The sequence below is a fragment of the Ahaetulla prasina genome, chromosome 14, assembly GCF_028640845.1.
Source record: "Ahaetulla prasina isolate Xishuangbanna chromosome 14, ASM2864084v1, whole genome shotgun sequence".
NCBI lineage: Eukaryota > Metazoa > Chordata > Lepidosauria > Squamata > Colubridae > Ahaetulla > Ahaetulla prasina.
In genome coordinates, this window is record NC_080552.1 from 20,928,336 (window position 1) to 20,947,457 (window position 19,122).

The 19,122-nt window shown below is 46.2% G+C and overlaps 1 protein-coding gene across 4 annotated transcripts in view; it reads right to left on the bottom strand.

The window, feature by feature from the left end:
- Positions 1-19,122, bottom strand: part of SDK1 (sidekick cell adhesion molecule 1) — a 503,056-nt gene that overhangs the window by 133,754 nt on the left and 350,180 nt on the right. For all 4 annotated transcript variants that reach the window (XM_058157083.1, XM_058157082.1, XM_058157085.1 and 1 more), the window contains 2 exons: positions 12,929-13,120; positions 10,720-10,841 (listed from right to left, as the gene is read on the bottom strand). In XM_058157083.1, the coding sequence (XP_058013066.1) occupies positions 10,720-10,841; positions 12,929-13,120 (314 nt within the window). The remainder of the gene's footprint in view (positions 1-10,719; positions 10,842-12,928; positions 13,121-19,122) is intronic.

The window sequence follows — 19,122 nt, forward strand, 5'->3', positions numbered from 1 at the left end:
TTAAACAGACGGTCCTGCCCAAAGCTGTTAGAACTGTTAGGACAAAAACTCTTTTAAGTCCCCTTGTTTGTCTTTTTTTGTGTTTAAAGCAAACACCCACCCAGATGCCAATTTTGATCCCTGTCTAATGAAGCATAATAAAAGCTTTCAATCTCTGACCCACAAACGATTTCCAAGGATATTGCAGGCATATCCATTCAGAACGACAAAGAAGTTTCCAAAAACAAAAACAGCAGCTCTAAAAATGAAACCTCGCGAAGTACAATGAGAGATGTGAAACAAGAGGCAAGAGAATTGAAGTATCGGCATCCCGGTACAGTCAGCTGAGTCCACGGCTGACTGTCGGAGGCGAGTCACTGGCCCCGATGGAGAGGGTGCGCAACTTGGGCGTCCTCCTGGATGAACGGCTGTCTTTTGAAGATCATTTGACGGCCGTCTCCAGGAGAGCCTTTTACCAGGTTCGCCTGGTGCGCCAGTTGCGCCCCTTTCTAGACCGGGATGCCCTATGCACGGTCACTCACGCCCTCGTGACGTCTCGCCTGGATTACTGCAATGCTCTCTACATGGGGCTCCCCTTGAAGGGCATCCGGAGGCTGCAGTTGGTCCAGAATGCAGCTGCGCGGGTGATAGAGGGAGCCCCCCGTGGCTCCCGCGTGACACCTATCCTGCGCAGACTGCACTGGCTACCTGTGGCCTTCCGGGTGCGCTTCAAGGTTTTGGTAACCATCTTTAAAGTGCTCCATGGCATAGGGCCGGGTTACTTACGGGACCGCCTGCTGCTACCAAATACCTCCCACCGACCCGTGCGCTCTCACAGAGAGGGACTCTTCAGGGTGCCGTCAGCTAGGCAGTGTCGTCTGGCAACACCCAGGGGAAGGGCCTTTTCTGTGGGGGCTCCCACCCTCTGGAACGAACTTCCCCCAGGACTTCGTCAACTTCCGGACCTCCGAACCTTCCGCCGCGAGCTTAAAACATATTTATTCATTTGCGCAGGACTGGACTAGGTTTTAAATTTATATTGATTTTAATTGGTTTTAGTATTTATATCATTTTTAATTAATTTGGCTTTAGAATAAGTTTTTTAATTGTGATCTTAATTTGTATTTATATGTTTTATTGGCCTGTGAACCGCCCTGAGTCCCTCGGGAGATAGAGCGGTATACAAATTTGATTAAATAAATAAATAAATAAATAAATAAATAAATAAATAAATAAATAAATAAGTGGTTCAATCCAGAGGCAGCGGCTGAAGACAGAGCCTGGGTTACAACTCTCAAAAATTAACAAAAGAGCAGAGTTGGAAGGGACCTTGGAGGTCTTCTAGTCCAACCCACTACTCAGGCAGGAAAAACGGTACCATTTCAGACAAATGGTTGTCCCATCTCATCTTAGAAACTTCCAGTGTTGGAGCAACCACAGGTTCTGGAGGCAAGCTGTTCTACTGGTTAGTTGTTCTAAATGTCAGGAAGTTTCTCCATCATTCCAGGTTGTTTCTCTCCTTGCTTAGTTTCCATCCGTTGTTTCTTGTCTTGCCTTCTGGTGCTTTAGAGAATAGATTGATCTCCCTCCCCTCTTCTTTATGTCTATTTTAATGAAAAGAAGGAGTAGGGGAGACATGATAGCAGTGTTTCAATAACTCAGGGGCTGCCCCAAAGAAGAGGGAGTCAAGCTATTCTCCAAAGGGCCTGAAGGCAGGACAAGAAGCAATGGGTTGGCCTCTGGTGGCTCAGACTGGTAAGACAGTCTGTTATTAACAGCAGCTGCTTGCAATTACTGCAGGTTCAAGCCCCACCAGGCCCAAGGTTGACTCAGCCTTCCATCCTTTATAAGGTAGGTAAAATGAGGACCCAGATTGTTGGGCGGGCAATAAGTTGACTTTGTATATAATATACAAATGGATGAAGACTATTGCTTGACATAGTGTAAGCCGCCCTGAGTCTTTGGAGAAGGGCGGGATATAAATGCAAATAAAAATAAAAAAATAAAAATAAATAATCAAGGAGAGAAGCAACTTAGAACTAAGGAGAAATTTCCTGACAGTTAGAACAATTAATCAGTGGAACGACTTGCCTCTAGAAGTTGTGAATGCTCCAACACTGGAAGTTTTTAAGAAGAGATTGGATAACCATTTGTCTAAAGAGGTGTAGGGTTTCCTGCCTAAGCAGGGGGTTGGATTAGAAGACCTCCAAGGTCCCTTCCAACTCTGTTATTCTATTCCATTCTCTGTGACATCCCCTCAAGTATTGGAAGACTGCTCTCATGCATCCCTGGTCCTTCTTTTCATTAAACTGGACATACCCAATTCCTCTGTTTAGATACTCCAGGGATGCATTTTAGGAGTTGAAATGTTCATTAAAAAACAACAACAACACAACAGGGTCAATTTCCACCCCAATCTGTTCTCCATAAGAGTGATTAATCATTAACATGCAGGAACATCCTATGCAGATGTTTGTGGCAGATACCAAAGAAACGCTTCTGCAGGCAATGGGATCGTTACACAGTTTACCAGGTAACGATAACAGGGTTGGAAGGGACCTTGAAGGCCATCTAGTCTGACCTGTACTAGGGATTCGAACCGCCAAACTGCCGACCTTTCCGATCGACAAGCTCCGCGTCATAGCCACTGAGCCACCTAGCAAGTGAAGTGTTCTGTTATTAGGCAAGCCACAATGGCAATAAGTGAGTGTTCTTGCTAACAGAGCCTTGGTGGTGCAGGGGTTAGAATGGAGTATTGCAGGTTGACTCTGCCTACTGCCTGGAGTTCAATCTTAACCAGCTCAAGGTTGACTCAGCCTTCCATCCTTCCAAGATCTGTCAAATGAGGACCCAGATTGTTGGGGGTGATAGGCTCACTCTGTAAACCGCTTAGAGGAGGCTGTAAAGCACTGTGAAGCAGTATATAAGTCTAAGTGCTATTGAGAAAGGAGGGAGGGAGGGAGGGAGGGAGGGAGGAAAGAAGGAAGGAAGGAAGGAAGGAAGGAAGGAAGGAAGGAAGGAAGGAAGGAAGGAAGGAAGGAAGGAGCTGTGATGGCTCAGTGGTTAGAATGCAGTATTGCAGGCTAATTCTGCCAACTGCCACGAGTTCGACCCTGACCAGCTCAAGATTGACTCAGCCTTCCATCCTTCCGAGGTGGGTAAAAGGAGGACCCAGATTGTTGTGGGCAATATGCTAACTCTGTAAACCACTTAGAGAGGGCTGTAAAAGCACGGTGAAGCGGTGTATAGGTCTAAGTGCTATTGACCATTCCAGCACTGCTCCCCTAACGCAAAGAAATGAAAGCTCGGGGCAAATGCCAAAGATGGCATTTGTGGAGTCACAGTCACCTGAAAGGCCTTTTTTGAACTGCGTAGAGGAGTTGCCGCTGGAAAAAGGAGGAGAATTCAATCAAAGGAGAGGCAGAGCTTTGCTCCCGGAGGGTTGAATGTTGAGCTGCTCAACAAAGCGAGTACAATTATTTAAAATGAGCCCCGACATCAAATTGATTCTCAGCCTCGGAGTGCTCAGGAGTTTTATGGCAGATTTCTCGCGTTCTTCTCTGGGGTCTTTCACATCTGGAATCACACATGGAAAAGGGACAGTGTGTGGGTCAAGCTTTGAGGGAGAAGACCTCGCTTAGAGCAGGGGTCCCCAACCTTTCAGACCTCAGGGAACACTAAATTCATAATTTTAAATCCTGTGGCCCACTAATATGATCTGCTTAATGACTGGCTGGGTAGCCAGGTGGACATGTGACTGGGTGGGTGTGGCCAACTAAATGTCACTCACATCGAGGGGTGCCTTGCCAGCCTCTACTCACTCCTCCCCTGCCAACCACTCCACGCCACCCCACCCAGGCTCCTTAGAGCCCCAACAGGAAGCAGTTGTTGAAGCTAAGCAGCCACCATGAGAAAAAGTTGGCAAAACAGCTGCTCAGTTCAAATTGGATCTGACCGAGAAGGAGGCTCAGCAGAAGCACCTCACTGAGGACTAGGAGCATAGGCTTTCCAAGCAGAGGGAAGACCTGCGACTGTGCAAGGCCACGTACCAGCGCCTGGAGGCTCAGCAGGCTGAGATGGTCAGCCAGTTCCAGGCCATGATGCTGTCCCACTGGAACGAGGCCCTCTGGCTCTTTGCCACCAGCAGCACTTCCCTCCAGCCTTTGCCTAAAGCCCCAGCACCAGGAGGCCAAAGCAGACCCCAAGTTGGAATTTCTGCCCCCCTCTGACCCACACAAAAAGACCCCAAAGGGGGAGACTTTCTCCAGCAACACAACCATTCATTGCATGCATCCGGCCCATGGACTGTACTTTGAGGACCCCTGATTTAATGCAATATAAAAAATGCAAATAATTTTTCTGTGGACCATCAAAATTTTCTTGTGGACCACTAGTGGTCCAAGGACATCTGTTGGTGACAGCTGGCTTAGAGCACATGTGGAGGTGTGTTGAGTCTGAAAAATGAAGAACTTTTTCCATTTTTGCTTGGTTTTGGGGTAGACGGCTGAATGGAAGTCCTTCCCACTTTAAGCAATAGATGGAAGAAAGGTTTTGAAGACCTTCCTCAACCCAACCTGTCTACCTGGCTCCTTCCTCACAAAGTGAGATGTTCCAAACCTTTGGTTTTGACCCACAAACAACTTAATTGCACATGCTATGGAGTTGCTCTTTTTTTAAAAAAAAATGCATGGTCAACTCTTATTTATGTTGGGAATCTAGTAAGAATTGACTGAGGTAGGATCTGCAGGTCTGGTTAGAAACAAGCTCCTCAACCGTTGTCCAAACTACGCATGAGGAGCCAGAGTAGGGTGCTTAGTGATAAGGATGGAGTATGTGAGAAAGGAAGGGAGGGTGGATAGAAGAAGGGAGAGAGGAAGGGAGGAAGGAAGGGGAAGGGGAAGGGGAAGGGAGCAAATTAGAGAGAGGCAAGAGAGAAGAAAAAGAAGGGAAAGGGAAATTTGGTTATTAGATTACAGATTAACAGAGTTGGAAGGGACCTTGTAAGTCATCTAGTCCAACCCCAGAGGAGACCCTATCTTCTCTGACAAATGGCAGTCCAGACTCTTCTTGAAAGCTTCCAGTGATGAAGCTCCCACAACTTCTGAAGGCGACTTCTGTTCCATCGATTGATCGTTCTCACTGTCAGAAAATGTCTCCTTATTTCCAGGTGGAATTTCTCCTTGACCAGTTTCCATCCATTATTCCTTGCCTGGTGCTTTGGAAAACAGCTCGACCTCCTCCTCTTTGTGGCAGCCCCTCAAATATTGGAAGATGCTATCCTGTCTCCCCTGGTCCTTCTCTTCACTAGAGTAGCCATGCCCAGTTCCTGCAACCGTTCTTCATATGAAGGATCTGCATGTAACAATGGCAAAAGAGCCAGCAGAAGACAGTTGCAAGACTTCATATCAAACCTAAGAAGTACCCATAGATGCTATTTACAGGGATCTGAAGATGGGAAGGAAGGACTGCGACTGGACTAACAGAATAAAACAGGAGGGGTGGTTTTTGTCTGCAGAGAGAAATCAAGGAGGATTTTTTATTTTTATTTATTTATTTTTGTCACAACAGTATATATAAGAATAAGCATGAAAATATCTATATAATATTTACGCATATATATGAGCGTAAATATGTAATAACTATATTAATTGGATATAATGAAAGGAAACAATAGGACAGGAACGGTAGGCACATTTGTGCTCTTATGCACGCCCCTTACAGACCTCTTAGGAATGGGGTGAGGTCAATAGTAGACAGTTTTTGGTTAAAGCTTTGGGGATTTTGAGAAGAGACCACAGAGCCAGGTAGTGTGTTCCAAGCATTAACAACTCTGTTACCGGAGTCATATTTTCTGCAATCAAGATTGAAGCAGTTAACATTTTTTTTAAATTTGCATTTATATCCCGCCCTTCTCCGAAGACTCAGGGCGGCTTACACTATGTCAAGCAATAGTCTTCATCCATTTGTATATTATCTATAAAGTCAACTTATTGCCCCCAACAATCTGGGTCCTCATTTTACCTACTTTATAAAGGATGGAAGGCTGAGTCAACCTTGGGCCTGGTGGGGCTTGAACCTGCAGTAATTGCAAGCAGCTGCTGTTAATAATAGACTGCCTTAGCAGTCTGAGCCACTCAAGGACTCTTTTTAAACATTAAGTTTAAATCTATTGTTTGCTCTTGTATTGTTGTGATTGAAGCTGAAGTAGTCTTCAACAGGAAGGACATTGCAATAGATGATTCTATGAGTTAATTCTATGAGTTAGGATATTTCTGAGCTGGAGGGGCGAAGCGGATTTCTCGAAGACCTGAGAATTTTCAAAGCTATCCGGCTCCAGCGTTAACCACCTAATCAGGCACGTGAATGATTGAAAGACCATTGTGGAAGGCAAGGCATCCGGTTCTGCTTTTCAGGTCCCGTAATTTAATCCCCCTGACAATCTGTTTAGCCTAGAAACTCCCATAACAGAAGCTAAACTCGGATTTCTCCACCCAGAAGGAGATAAATTCCTTGGATTTTGAATGAGGGGGTCCCCCCCCCCACAACCCCCCTGTGCAGTTTTCATGGTGCTCACTTTCTCCTGAAGACCTCCAAAGAGCCGCTGTGCCTGGAGACACTCTCACTTTTGCTCTTTTGTGCTGATTATTAAAGGCACAGATTTCTTGGAAAATAGGATCTTCTCCTCCTATGCGAGCTTATCCTCTGATTTCTCTGGAGACGGTATAAATCTTCCTCAAGCTTGGAGGGAGGACCCGTTTCCAAGATCAAACATGGTGCAATATGCTGCCCTTCTCCAGCACTTGAAGACCTAATTAATTGCAGCACAAGAGACTTTGAAGGTGATGATTTCTACCTTCTGGTATTAGAGCTGATATTTCTCCACTTTGACTCCTTGAGGAGGAGTGGACTTAACAGACTAATGGAATAATGGAATTGGAAGAGACCTTGGAGGGCTTGTAGTCCACGGCTGTTGTTAGAAGACCATATGGCGGCTGTTGCCAGAGGGGCTTTTTATCAGGTTCGCCTGATACGCCAGTTGCGTCCCTTCCTGGACCGGGACGCCTTGTGCACGGTCACTCATGCCCTCATTACTTCCCATCTGGATTACTGCAACGCTCTCTACATGGGGCTCCCCTTGAAGGGTACCCGGAGGCTTCACCTGGTCCAGAATGCGGCCGTGAGGGTGATAGTGGGAGCGGCTCGAGGCTCCCATATAACACCTATCCTGCGCGGGCTGCACTGGCTTCCGGTTGTCTTCCGGGTGCAATTTAAGGTGCTAGTGACCGTCTTTAAAGCGCTCCATGGCTCAGGACCGGGATACTTACGGGACCGCCTGCTGCCACCGGTAGCCTCCCATCGACCAGTGCGCTCCCATAGAGAGGGTCTCCTCAGGGTGCTGTCGGCCAGACAATGTCGGCTGGCGACCCCCAGGGGGAGGGCCTTCTCTGTGGGGGCCCCAGCCCTCTGGAACGAACTACCTCCAACGTTGCGCCAACTCTCTGACCTCCGAGCCTTCCGGCGTGAACTGAAGACTCTTTATTTCTTCAAGCGGGACTAGCCTAATAGTTCTTAATAGTTTTAATTAGTTTTTTAATGGGTTTTAGTAAATTTTTATATTTCAGCCAATTTAAAATTAGTTTTTTAAAATTGTTCTTAACTTTTGTATTATTGTTTTTACTTGGCTGTAAACCGCCCTGAGTCCTTCGGGAGAAGGGCGGTATAAAAGTTGAAAAATACATAAATAAATGAATGAATAAAATAAATAAACCCCCTGCTCAAGCAGGAAATCCTTTCATACAAATGGTTGTCCAAGCTCTTCTTGAAGGACTCCAGTGCTGGAGCACGCACAACTTCTGGAGGCGAGTCGTTCCACTGGTTAATTGTTCTTGCTGTCAGGAAATTTCTCCTTAGTTCTAGGTTGTTTCTCTCCTTGATTAGTTTCCACCCGTTGCTTCTTTTGTCCGGCTTTCAGGTGCTTTGGAGAATAGGTTGACCCCACTCTTCTCTGTGACAGCCCCTCAAATATTGGAACACTCCTATCATGTCACCCCTAGTCCTTTTTTTTTCATTAAAGAAAAACACCTCAACTCCCAGAATTCCCCAGCCAGCTTTGCATGGGTTTTTAGTTGTGTTTTTTTTTAATTCTAGGAGTTGAAGGCAACGCCTAGAATTAAACCTCTTTAAGGTGTCAAGATTGAAAAAAACCACATGATGAGAGCCATCCTGATCAAATTCGAACTCCTCGCCCTTGCAACCTTCTGAAAATCAACTTCAACTGAGGCAAAAAGAGAAAAGTAAATTTGGAAAGAAAGAGGGGTGTAAGAGGAGAAGTGTTGTGCCTCGCCCGCCCTCCTCTCCGCAGCCGGGCCCCTCCCATCTCCTGCTATCCGAGCCAGAGACTGATAGTGAAGAAGAATGGCCTGGCATGCCTCCAGCCCCCAGCTCTGGCACCATGCCCGGACAGACTGAGCAAACAGACCTCCCTACAGCGTGTGAGCGTGAGGCCGGCCACGAGCTGGAATTGCCGGCAGCTGAGCAGGAGGACGAAAGGTGGGCAGATCCCCGCTTCCGGAGAATGGAGAGGCGACGTCAGCAAAAGGAAGGGAGGGGCAGGCCTGGATAAGTGCTGAGTCATGGAGCCATATCCCATGGCCTATATAAAGGATCTGCTTTCTGGCATTCCTTGAGTCAAGCAAAGTCTCATCTGGTTGCTGAAGTCACACCTTGGATTCCTGCCTGCCCTGAGAACTCTGACAGGACTTTGGCAAAGCTGCAGAGGCTTCGTGGCCACGCTTGATACAGACTTCCCAGACCCGGCCATCAGAGGAGGAGTGGGACACGACAACAAGCTGAACCAACACTTGAGGCGTCCGTTTTCCTTTCCTTGCCCCCTCCCCCCCTCCCCGAACTCTCTTTTCTACAATGAAAGCTGACATGAAAGACAGGAAGGAGCAAAGAACCTCAGGCTCCGTTGGAGAGCCGGCCATTTTATCTATGATCCTACCAGCACACCTAAGGTTAAAAGGGCCCTTGCCATGCAAAACATCTGCAGGGCATCGGTTGACCTCCTTCTGACACAAGCTTTTCCAGGTTACACAGAGATATGTGAAGTGTTAACCAACTGCTGGTAGGTATATACGAGGAGAATTAAAAGAAAAATTGTATACTAGTGGGGTGCCATTAAAAAAAAAGAAGAAAAGGCAATAAATAGACAAGTATGAGTCCAGACAGGCTTCAAGGGATGAAAGAGAAACAGGCATGAGCCAATGGCATTTATTCCAGTTGGAATAAATGTATTATATACTAAAATTCCAAAACACCAACCCCAAACATTATTAAACTAATAAAAAATGTGAACCATGGAACAGTTGGGTAAGCTTCATAAAATCCCAAATACGTTGGTTATAAATATATGTCTTTGCAGCCCGTTTCAGCTCGATCGGATGTGTTTCAACCACATTCTCTCTTGAGAACAGCCTCCACAACCAGCACAGAGAAATGGTGAGTATCTGTGTCCCACATCATAACAGGCAACCATTAATTTCTTGAGTTTAGAGCAGAAATGCGTATTCGGCGAGCATTATTAGAGAGAAGTCGTACTCTACTGCGAGAGGGAAACAGTCGTGTGAAGAAAAAAATAAAGCAGTCCAATCAAGATCACAGAATGCTTCTTCGACAAAACGTTCGTTTGTGCCATTCATCCAGGGGTGAAATCCAGCAGGTTCTGACAGGTTCTGGAGAACCGGTAGCAGAAATTTTGAGTAGTTCGGAGAACTGGCAAATGCCACCTCTGGCTGGCCCCAGAATGGGGTTGGAATGGAGATTTTGCAGTATCCTTCCCCAGTGGTGGGTTTCAAATGTTTTTACTACCGGTTCTGCGGGTGTGGCTTGGTGGGTGTGGCTTGGTGGGCGTGGCAGGGGAAGGATACTGCAAAATCTCTATTTCCTCCCGATCAGCTGAGATTTGGGAGGCAGAGAATAGATGGGGATGGGGCCAGTCAGAATTTTTATTTCTCCGAACTACTCAAAATTTCTGCTACTGGTTCTCCAGAATTGGTTAGAACCTGCTGAAACCCACCTCTGTCCTTCCCCCAGGAGTGGGGAGGGAATGGGGATTTTGCAGTATCCTTCCCCTAGGAATGGGGTGGGAATGGAGATTTTGCAATATCCTTCCCCTGCCACGCCCACCAAGCCACGCCCACCAAGCTACACCATGCCCACCAAGCCACGCCCACAGAACCGGTAGTAAACAAATTTGAACTTCACCACTGCATTAACCTATTTCTTTGGAAGATGAATATGGCCACCAAACTCACGTAATCCCAAAAAGTGGCGTACATCAAACAAATCCCAAAGTCAACACGGCAAATTTAAAAGAAAAATCATCAACAACAACAAAATGAAATTGTAAACACTTTCAAAACAACACATCCATTGTGGAATCTCCTTCCCAAAAGGGAAACCGTTTGCATCAAATCATTTTTAATCCGAATGAAAGCATGGCGTGTAGGTGGGGTGCTTTGGCCATCCCATGCGCACATGTGAAATTAAAAGAACATCCATGGGTCGAGAGAAAAAATTTGACACTTTTTCCCCCTCCTAGAATCTACGTGCAAATGTGCTTCCTTCCTTTGCAAATGAAGCCAATTACAGATTAATTCGAGCTGCTAAAATGATTAAGGATGGTTACAAACTGGCACATTAGGGTTTGTTTTTTTTGTTTTTTTTGTTTTTACATACCTGGCCCTCCACTATCCATTTAGAGACAGAGGTCTTGCCGTCATATCCAGGCCGGAACTGAAGGGTAGCAGACCGTGGGCTGATGTTTGAGATGACCAAATTGGAAGGGGCACCAGGAAGTTCTGCAGAAGTCAGCAGGCGGCATAAAAAGAGGAAAAGATCAAGAACTTGGAGCAGAAGAAGAAACCCATGGCTCATCCTCCCCCATGCCCCATTTGGGGCCTAGTAGGCCTCCCTGCACTTACCTGGGAGCCAAAAAAAAAAGTTCCATGGTGCATGGGGACTCCTGGAAGGGGAGGGGCAAGGAGGGGCAGAGCCAGCCAGCAATTTAACAACCGGTTTGCCCGAATTGGCTGAAACCTACCACTGCATCCAACCCCACATCCTTTCTCCAAAAGAGGAGAGAGTCTCCAGGGAGACGCCTAGTCCTCCCATCCAGCGTGATGCCTCTCAATTAGACAGCTGCGCAATTATTGATTTTGGAATTAAAAGTGATCTCCTATGGGTGCCGGAAAGCCTTCCGTATCTTAGCAAGCCACCATCTCGACGTAAGTGATTTCAAAGGTCATGCTAAATAATTAATCCGTGATGTTGTAGTCCTGCTCGCTGTATGCACAATGAGCGAGGCTCAGAAAAGATGTTTGGGGATGGAGCATCAGATGTAGTGGGAAGCTGGAGCTGGGTGGCTTTTCGTTTTTTCGGATGGGGCAGGAAAAGAGAGGAATGAGCCGGTTTTGTCCATCTCTTTTTCTATCTCCCCTTTTCTATCTTGCTTCCTTCCCTGCCTTTTGTCCCTGTTGACATTTCTATGGATGTAGATGCCAGCAAAGCACCCAAAATTAGCTGCTTTCTCTACAACCCCTTTTTAAAGTCTGTGGGAAAAGAGGCTTCCGTTAACCTTGAAAAAAAACGAAACATTTTTTTCTCCCATGATGGGCGGCCCATCAGATGCCACTCCTTCATATAAGCTGTCAGCTTTGGAAGCCATTTTAGCGCCGGAAGCTTCCACGCTGCCAACTTCTTGCGCTTGGGAAAGTAGGAGGGGGGGATTTAGCAGAGGGATTGTAGTTAGACGTAATAGCATTCTTCTTTTCGGTTAAAGTCAGGGTGTTCCTGCATCTGGAAGAGGAACTGGTTGCGGTGATGTCTCGAGATGGGACGGTTGGCGATTGGGCCATGGTATGGACTGATGGGTGCAGGGGGCTGGATTTGGGATTTTGATTTTCTGAGGGAAAACCTGGAACTATCAGATTCGGGTTTTCCCAGATGTGCCAGTATATCTACTCTAGTAAATCGGAACTTTGAGAAGATGCATGTCTTGGAGTTTTTAATTGGGGTTTTCTGGAATGCTGACATCAGCATTACACCGTACAAAACAGTGCTTCCCAACCTTGGCCACTTGAAAACGGTGGACTTCAACTCCCAGAATTCAGTGCTGGCTGGGGAAATCTGGGAGGTGAAGTCCACACATCTTCAAGTGGCTACGGTTGGGAAACACACTGCTACAGAATGTAGAATAACAGGGTTGGAAGGCACCTTGGAGATCTTCTAGTCCAACCCTTTGCTCAGGCAAGAAACCCTAGACCATTCCAGACAAATAGTTGCCCAATCTCTTCATAAAAATCTCCAGTGATGGAGCATCCACAGCTTCTGGAGGCAAGTTATTTCCACTGGTTAGTTGTTCTCACTGTCAGGAAATGTCTACACCCTATTTTATTTTATTTTTTATTTTCCAAGTAGATCTTGTGTCCCTGAACAATCCCTAGGCATTAAGGTAAAGGTAAAGGTTCCCCTCGCACATATGTGCTAGTCATTCCCGACTCTAGGGGGCGGTGCTCATCCCCGTTTCAAAGCCCTTCAGCCAGCGCTGTCCGAAGACATCTCCGTGGTCATGTGGTTGGCATGACTCAACACCAAAGGCGAATGGAACGCTGTTACCTTCCCACCAAAGGTGGTCCCTATTTTTCTACTTGCATTTTTTTAATCTGCTTTCGAACTGCTAGGTTGGCAGAAGCTGAGACAAGTAACGGGAGCTCACCCCGTTAGGCGGCACTAGGGATTCGAACCACTGAACTGCCGACCTTTTGATCGATGAGCTCAGCGTCTTTAGTCACTGAGCCACCGCATCCCTTAATGTCCCTGGGCATTAACCTCAACTAAATGCAACCCTGGTATTTCTTGAGCCTCTCCGAATCCTTCTTTGACTAACCTGGGGGAACTCCGGATGAGATGGTCGATGAAGTGACCAAGCCGGTTCCCTTTGCTGTCAGAGCTGCTACTTCGATGGTGTAAGTGGTGAGAGATGACAAGCCTGTGATTTTGTACTCCAGGGTTGTGTTAGCCAGAGTCCGAGCCAGGCGAGATGCGTTCCTGCTGTAGACTTCCCAGGAGATTTGATAGCCTGGAGGAAAAACAGGAGGAAGCAATGAAACCCAGCTGATATACTATCAGAAGCATCTTCTAAAGGCTCTCCCAGTGGAGCTCGGTTAAAGGACATCTCCCAGAACTGAGCGAGGAGCTCCTGAGGTTTTCATTACTTCAGCTGAAGAAGGAAAACGCTTCCATTTAAGGAAAATCTGCCCGGTAATGAGAAGCCAGCTATCAGAAACCACTCGTCTGCTAGGGTCTTTGAATTGTTAACTTGAGGAGCTTCCAAAAAATAAAATAAAAATGGGGAAGCCATCTCTCTCAACAGTATTTGTAGCCTTACAACTACTGATATGTGGCTTCACCTCTTGAACTTCATCCCTTTGATGGCCATCAAGAAAAGTCTTCTCTTTTTATCCGTGTCTCCCCTACCGATGAATTCAAAACTTCACACACATATTTCTCTCTAACTTCCAAGAGTAACCGTCAGAGGTGGGTTTCTCATATTCTTACCACCGGTTTGCCGCACATGCACGCCCTCCGCATGTGTGCCTGACCTTCCACAAATGTGCTAGGCCTCGAAAACATGGCTAAATAGGATGGCATTATGCTGGGATGGGTGGGCGGGGTGAGCGGGGTTTCTGCTACCGGTTTGCCTCAACTGGTCCGAACCGTCTGAAAACTATCTTTGGTAACCATCTTCATTTCCAGCTCCAAGCCTGACCACCACCAACAAAAAAGACCCACTCTCTTTTTCAAATTACTGAATGGCCCTAATTTTTCTCCATTTCCCTTTAGAACTGATTTAAGGGCCCACTTCTTAAGACATGCCCTAATTTATATGCAGAGACCTGAAATGCACCTCAGTTTATCAGTTAAATGTTTTCATTCTCCAAGAGATGTTCGTAGGACAGATATAACCAGAAGATCTAAAGCATGAGAACAGGATCAAACGAAGACCCTACCCACCCACCCCAAAAAAGACATGCCTTTTGCCAAATAGTTCAACAAATAAGGGAAGGGAGTGTGATGGAATGAGTATTTGCAGGAGCAGTGGGGGCATCTTGGCAACTCCCCAAAAGAGGCCCAGGTGAAGAGATTGCGTGGTCCCAAACTGGGGAAGAGGAAAAAGGGTTTAGAGTAGCCACTCCTTAGAACAGGGGTCTCCAACCTTGGTCGCTTTAAGACTTGTGGACTTCAACTCCCAGAGTCCCTTAGCCAGCAAAGCTGGCTGAGGAACTCTGGGAGTTGAAGTCCACAAGTCTTAAAGTGACCAAGGTTGGAGACCCCTGCCTTAGAATATCTCAGGATACTTCTAGAAGGGTATACTTTTAGTCTGGCAAGACTCTGTTCATTATCCCATAATCCTAATTATAAACTGGAAGGGACCTTGGAGGTCCAACTTCTAGTCCAACTCCCTACCCAAGGCAGGAGACCTTAATCCACCCTGGACAACTGGTTGTCCAATCTTTTCTTGAAAACCACCAACGATGTCAGTCCACCTGGAGCTCTCACCAAAGGGCCAATGTCCATCCCAGAAGGGTTGAGTGCCCAACCTACGCTCAGGACATTTGCAGAGTATTGCTGTTTGAACCTGCAGTGTGCGCGTCTCAACTTTTTATACATCCATCGGTGACTTTCCTTTAAACAAGAATGAAACTCTGGGAATCGCGTTCTCCTGATCTGTTTCCATTGAGGCAGGTTGATGAGGCTGATTTAAGATTGATGGATCTTCTTGTACGGCGGCGTGAGCAAATAAACGATGGGGTGAAATCCAAATTTTTTCCATACCGGTTCTGTGGGCATGGCTTGGTGGGCATGGCAGGGGAAGGATATTGCAAAATCTCCATTCCCACCCCACTCATAGTTTCATAGTTTCATAGTTTCATAGTTCCATAGTTTCATAGTTTCATAGTTTCATAGTTTCATAGTTCCCATCACCAATCTCTTTCCACTTATGACTGTATGACTATAACTTGTTGCTGGCAATCCTTATGATTTATATTGATATATTGACCATCAATTGTGTTGTAAATGTTGTACCTTGATGAACGTATCTTTTCTTTTATGTACACTGAGAGCCTATGCACCAAGACAAATTCCTTGTGTGTCCAATCACACTTGGCCAATAAAAATTCTATTCTATTCTATTCTATTCTCCAGGGGAAGAATACTGCAAAATCTCCATTCCCTCCCCCTCCTGGGGGAAGGATATTGCAAAATTTACATTCCCACCTCACTCTAGGGCCAGCTAGAGGTGGTATTTGCTAGTTCTCTGAACTACTCAAAATATCCGCTATCGGTTCTCCAGAACCTGTTAGAACCTGCTGGATTTCACCCCTGGATGGGTCTCGATGGGATCTCACTGCCTCGTCTCCGGGCTGGGAAACCCGACAGGGAAACAGGACTGCAAGACAGACGGAAATGTTCTCTTCGAAGAGAACCAAAGGAAGCAAATGAGATGCTAATTGGCCCAGGGGAATGCATTTGCAAAGTCAGAAAGAGTGGAAAAGGCCTTTGTTCTGTGTCGCTGCCCTAGCGTAGACACTGCGCGCTTGGCAAATCATTTTATCTTGTCATTTCGAGCCATGTCAAGCAAAACCATTATCCTGATGTGCTGAAGACCTAACTCTCCACCCTGCTTACCTATTGTGGACTTCTGGGGCAAGCTATTCATGCTTTTCTCCCTTTCTTTCACCCTGCTTCCATCAACTTCCACAAGGTCCTGATTTTTTTCCTCCCCTTTCAATTCTGCTTCTGATTTTACTTGTTCTCTTCTCTCCCTGCCTCTCAATCTTTCACAACTTCATTCACTCTGAAGCTCTTTTATGAACCTCTGCTGGTGATCGTGCCCCCCCGGAGCGCCTGGGGAAAAAAAAAACAGGCTTGATTGCATTTTCCTTGGTGATTAGGACTGGGGCAAACAAGACAGATCCTGTGGAAGTGAAGTGGGGAACAGCACAGGCGAAAAAGGCTTTCTCCCTTCCCCCCCACATGAGGAAAGGATATTTGGAGAGGTGTAGATATCTCAGGTCTACTGTAAATGTGGATTTACAGACGGCTGTTACGTATAAGTTGGGTTGACAAAATCAGAAATGAGGAGGGGATCAGCCGTCTGGGAAAGCCAAGAGAAATCCTCAAAATCCTAAAAAAGCAAAACTTAGAAAATTTTGGACCTGTGATGCGACACCTGGAAAAATACGGATCCTTCACTTAAATCCTCCAGGAAAAGATTGAAGGCAAAGGAGGTCCAGGCAGAAGAAGAACGTCATGGCTTCAAAATCTAAGGGACCGGTTTGCACAAAACTCAGCAGCCCTTTTTCATGCGGCTATTGATAAAAACAGAATTGCTAACATGATCACCAAAGTCCGATGACGGATGTGGCAGAAGAAGAAGGAGGAGGAGGAGGAGGAGAAGTAGAAGGAGAAGGGGAAGAGGAGGAGGAGGAGGATAAGGAGGAGGAGGAGGAGAAGGAGAAGGAGGAAGAGGGAGGAGGAGGAGGAGGAGGAGGAGGAGGAGGAGGAGGAGGAGGAGGAGGAGGAGGAGGAGGAGAAGGAGGAGGAGGAAGAGGAGGAGGAGGAGGAGGAGGAGGAGAAGAAGAAGAAGAAGAAGAAGAAGAAGAAGAAGAAGAAGAAGAAGAAGAAGAAGAAGAAGAAGAAGAAGAAGAAGATCTCAGAGGAGAAGCAAATAATGGAGAACTTGACCGAAAGGCTCAAAAATACTCTAAGATGGATGGCAAAGGGAGAAGCAAGACCAGATGGAGATCCCCGAGCTACCGAAATTGTGGTTGTGAATGTTGTGTTGGCTGCAAACGCTGTGTTGGAAGGCTGGCCGTGTGAATCTTGCTGCAACCAGGATGAGTGATGCTTTTAATTTCTTTGACCTGCTGCCTGGATTCAGCAAATGATTTGTAATGAAGTCTCCCTGTCCGAGAATTGGCTCATGATATATACGAGGCGTGAGAATGGGACGGAGTTCATGGCCTTCTTTTCACTGGACCTGTGAATATGCTGATGAAGGCATGTTTTTAACCTCCCTAAGGAGATGTGGATCCCTATCGGATTCAAGAGTTCCTTCAGCACGCATCCAAGCATCACGGGACCGTGTCAAAATGTCCTGGCACCGTGTGGTCAAACAGGTAAGATCAGTTGTAGATACTCCAACAATAGCATCAGTAGGAGAAAGCTTTGAAGCTGGAAAAAGGAAGCGTGAACTAACACGCAGAACTAAGCTTGCAGTCTCAATGCCCAATGAATGAGGCAGAGGTAAAGAACCTGGAAAGGCAAATTACTGATGTTTTCCTTCTGTTGGCGGGGAAAAAAAATAACTTCTAAAAAAAAATTATCAAACGCGACCGATGAATGGCCAAAAAGTACTGAAGAGATGGAGAAGAGCACGTTCGACTCAAGAGTAAGCACCAAAGAAGCTTTCCCTTTATGCACTGGCCTTAGTAGCTTCTCAGTGAGCCGGGTGGTGTAACTGAAACAGATGACCTCAGGAGCTTCAGAAATAATTTTCTGTTGATCTGGACTAAATTCTGGACGAGAGCACTGTACATCCAATCAGAAACTGTCCGCCGGCATCCAGGCCCTCATAAATCAGAATTTATCGAGGGAACGAGGAAGACACTGAATTTTACAATGGGCAATTTACCAAAACCTGGCTTGTTCCCTCCGGTGCACGCGCCCGTATTTTCCTCTTATTCCATGGGTTAGATTTAAAGGCAAAGTCACAGTAAATGACACCTTCGCAGCCGAGTGACAAAGGAGGAATCTCCTAGGAATTCTGAGCTACCTCAGCAGCAGCAGCAGCCGAGCCACCTCATCCTTCGCAAGCAGTGAATGGTTTTTGTCGCTTCCAGCCTAAAAATGCAACGTTCCTCACAATATGAGATGGTTTTCCAGCAGTGACCAAAGCGGGGGATCAAAATCTGCAAGACGGCATCATGATCGAAGCTCGGATGGGGATGCCCTAACCGACACCTTTCAGACATGGATCCTCCCGGAAGGTGATCCAATGCTTTGGTCCCAACCCGGAGACGAGACAGTGAGATCCCATCGAGTCCGATCCTTTATTTGCTCATGCCACCGTACAAAAAGATCCATCAATCTTAAATCAGCCTCATCAACCTGCCTCAATGGAAACAGATCAAGAGAATGTGATTCCCAGTGTTTCGTTCTTGTTTAAAGGAAAGTCATCGATGGATGTATAAAAAGTTGAGACGCGCACACTGCAGGTTCAAACAGCAATACTCTGCAAATGTCCTGAGCGTAGGTTGGGCACTCAACCCTTCTGGGATGGACATTGGCCCTTTGGTGAGAGCTCCAGGTGGACCGACACCGCTGGTGGTTTTCAAGAAAAGATTGGACAACCAGTTGTCCAGGGTGGATTAAGGTCTTCTGCCTTGGGCAGGGAGTTGGACTAGAAGTTGGACCTCCAAGGTCCCTTCCAGTTTATAATTAGAATTCTGTGATAATGGACAGAGTCTTGCTAGACTAAAAGTATACCCTTCAAGATGTATCCTGAGATATTCTAAGGAGTGGCTACTCTGAACCCTTTCCCCTCTTCCCCAGTTTGAGGTACATAAAATTATCTACTACAATATCTTACCCAGCCAATGAATACTTCAGCTTCAACCACAACAATACACGAGCAAATAATAGATACAAACTCAAGGTAAACTGCTCCAAACTCGATTGCAGAAAATACGACTTCAATAACAGAGTGGTTGATGCCCGGAATGCACTACCTGACTCTGTAGTTTCCTCCACAAACCCCCAAAACTTTAACTGTCTACTGTCGACCTCACCCCATTCCTAAGAGGTCTGTAAGGGGCGTGCATAAGTGCACCTGTGTGCCTACCGTCCCTGTCCTAATATTCCTTTTTTTACTTACTCTTTTCATGTATCCAAATTATGTTTATACTTTTACCTGTTATCTTATATATGATTGACAAAAATAAATAAATAAAATAAATAAATAAATTGTGGACACTTAGCTCCTTCTGTTCTATTTTATTGTTTTTAACTGGATAT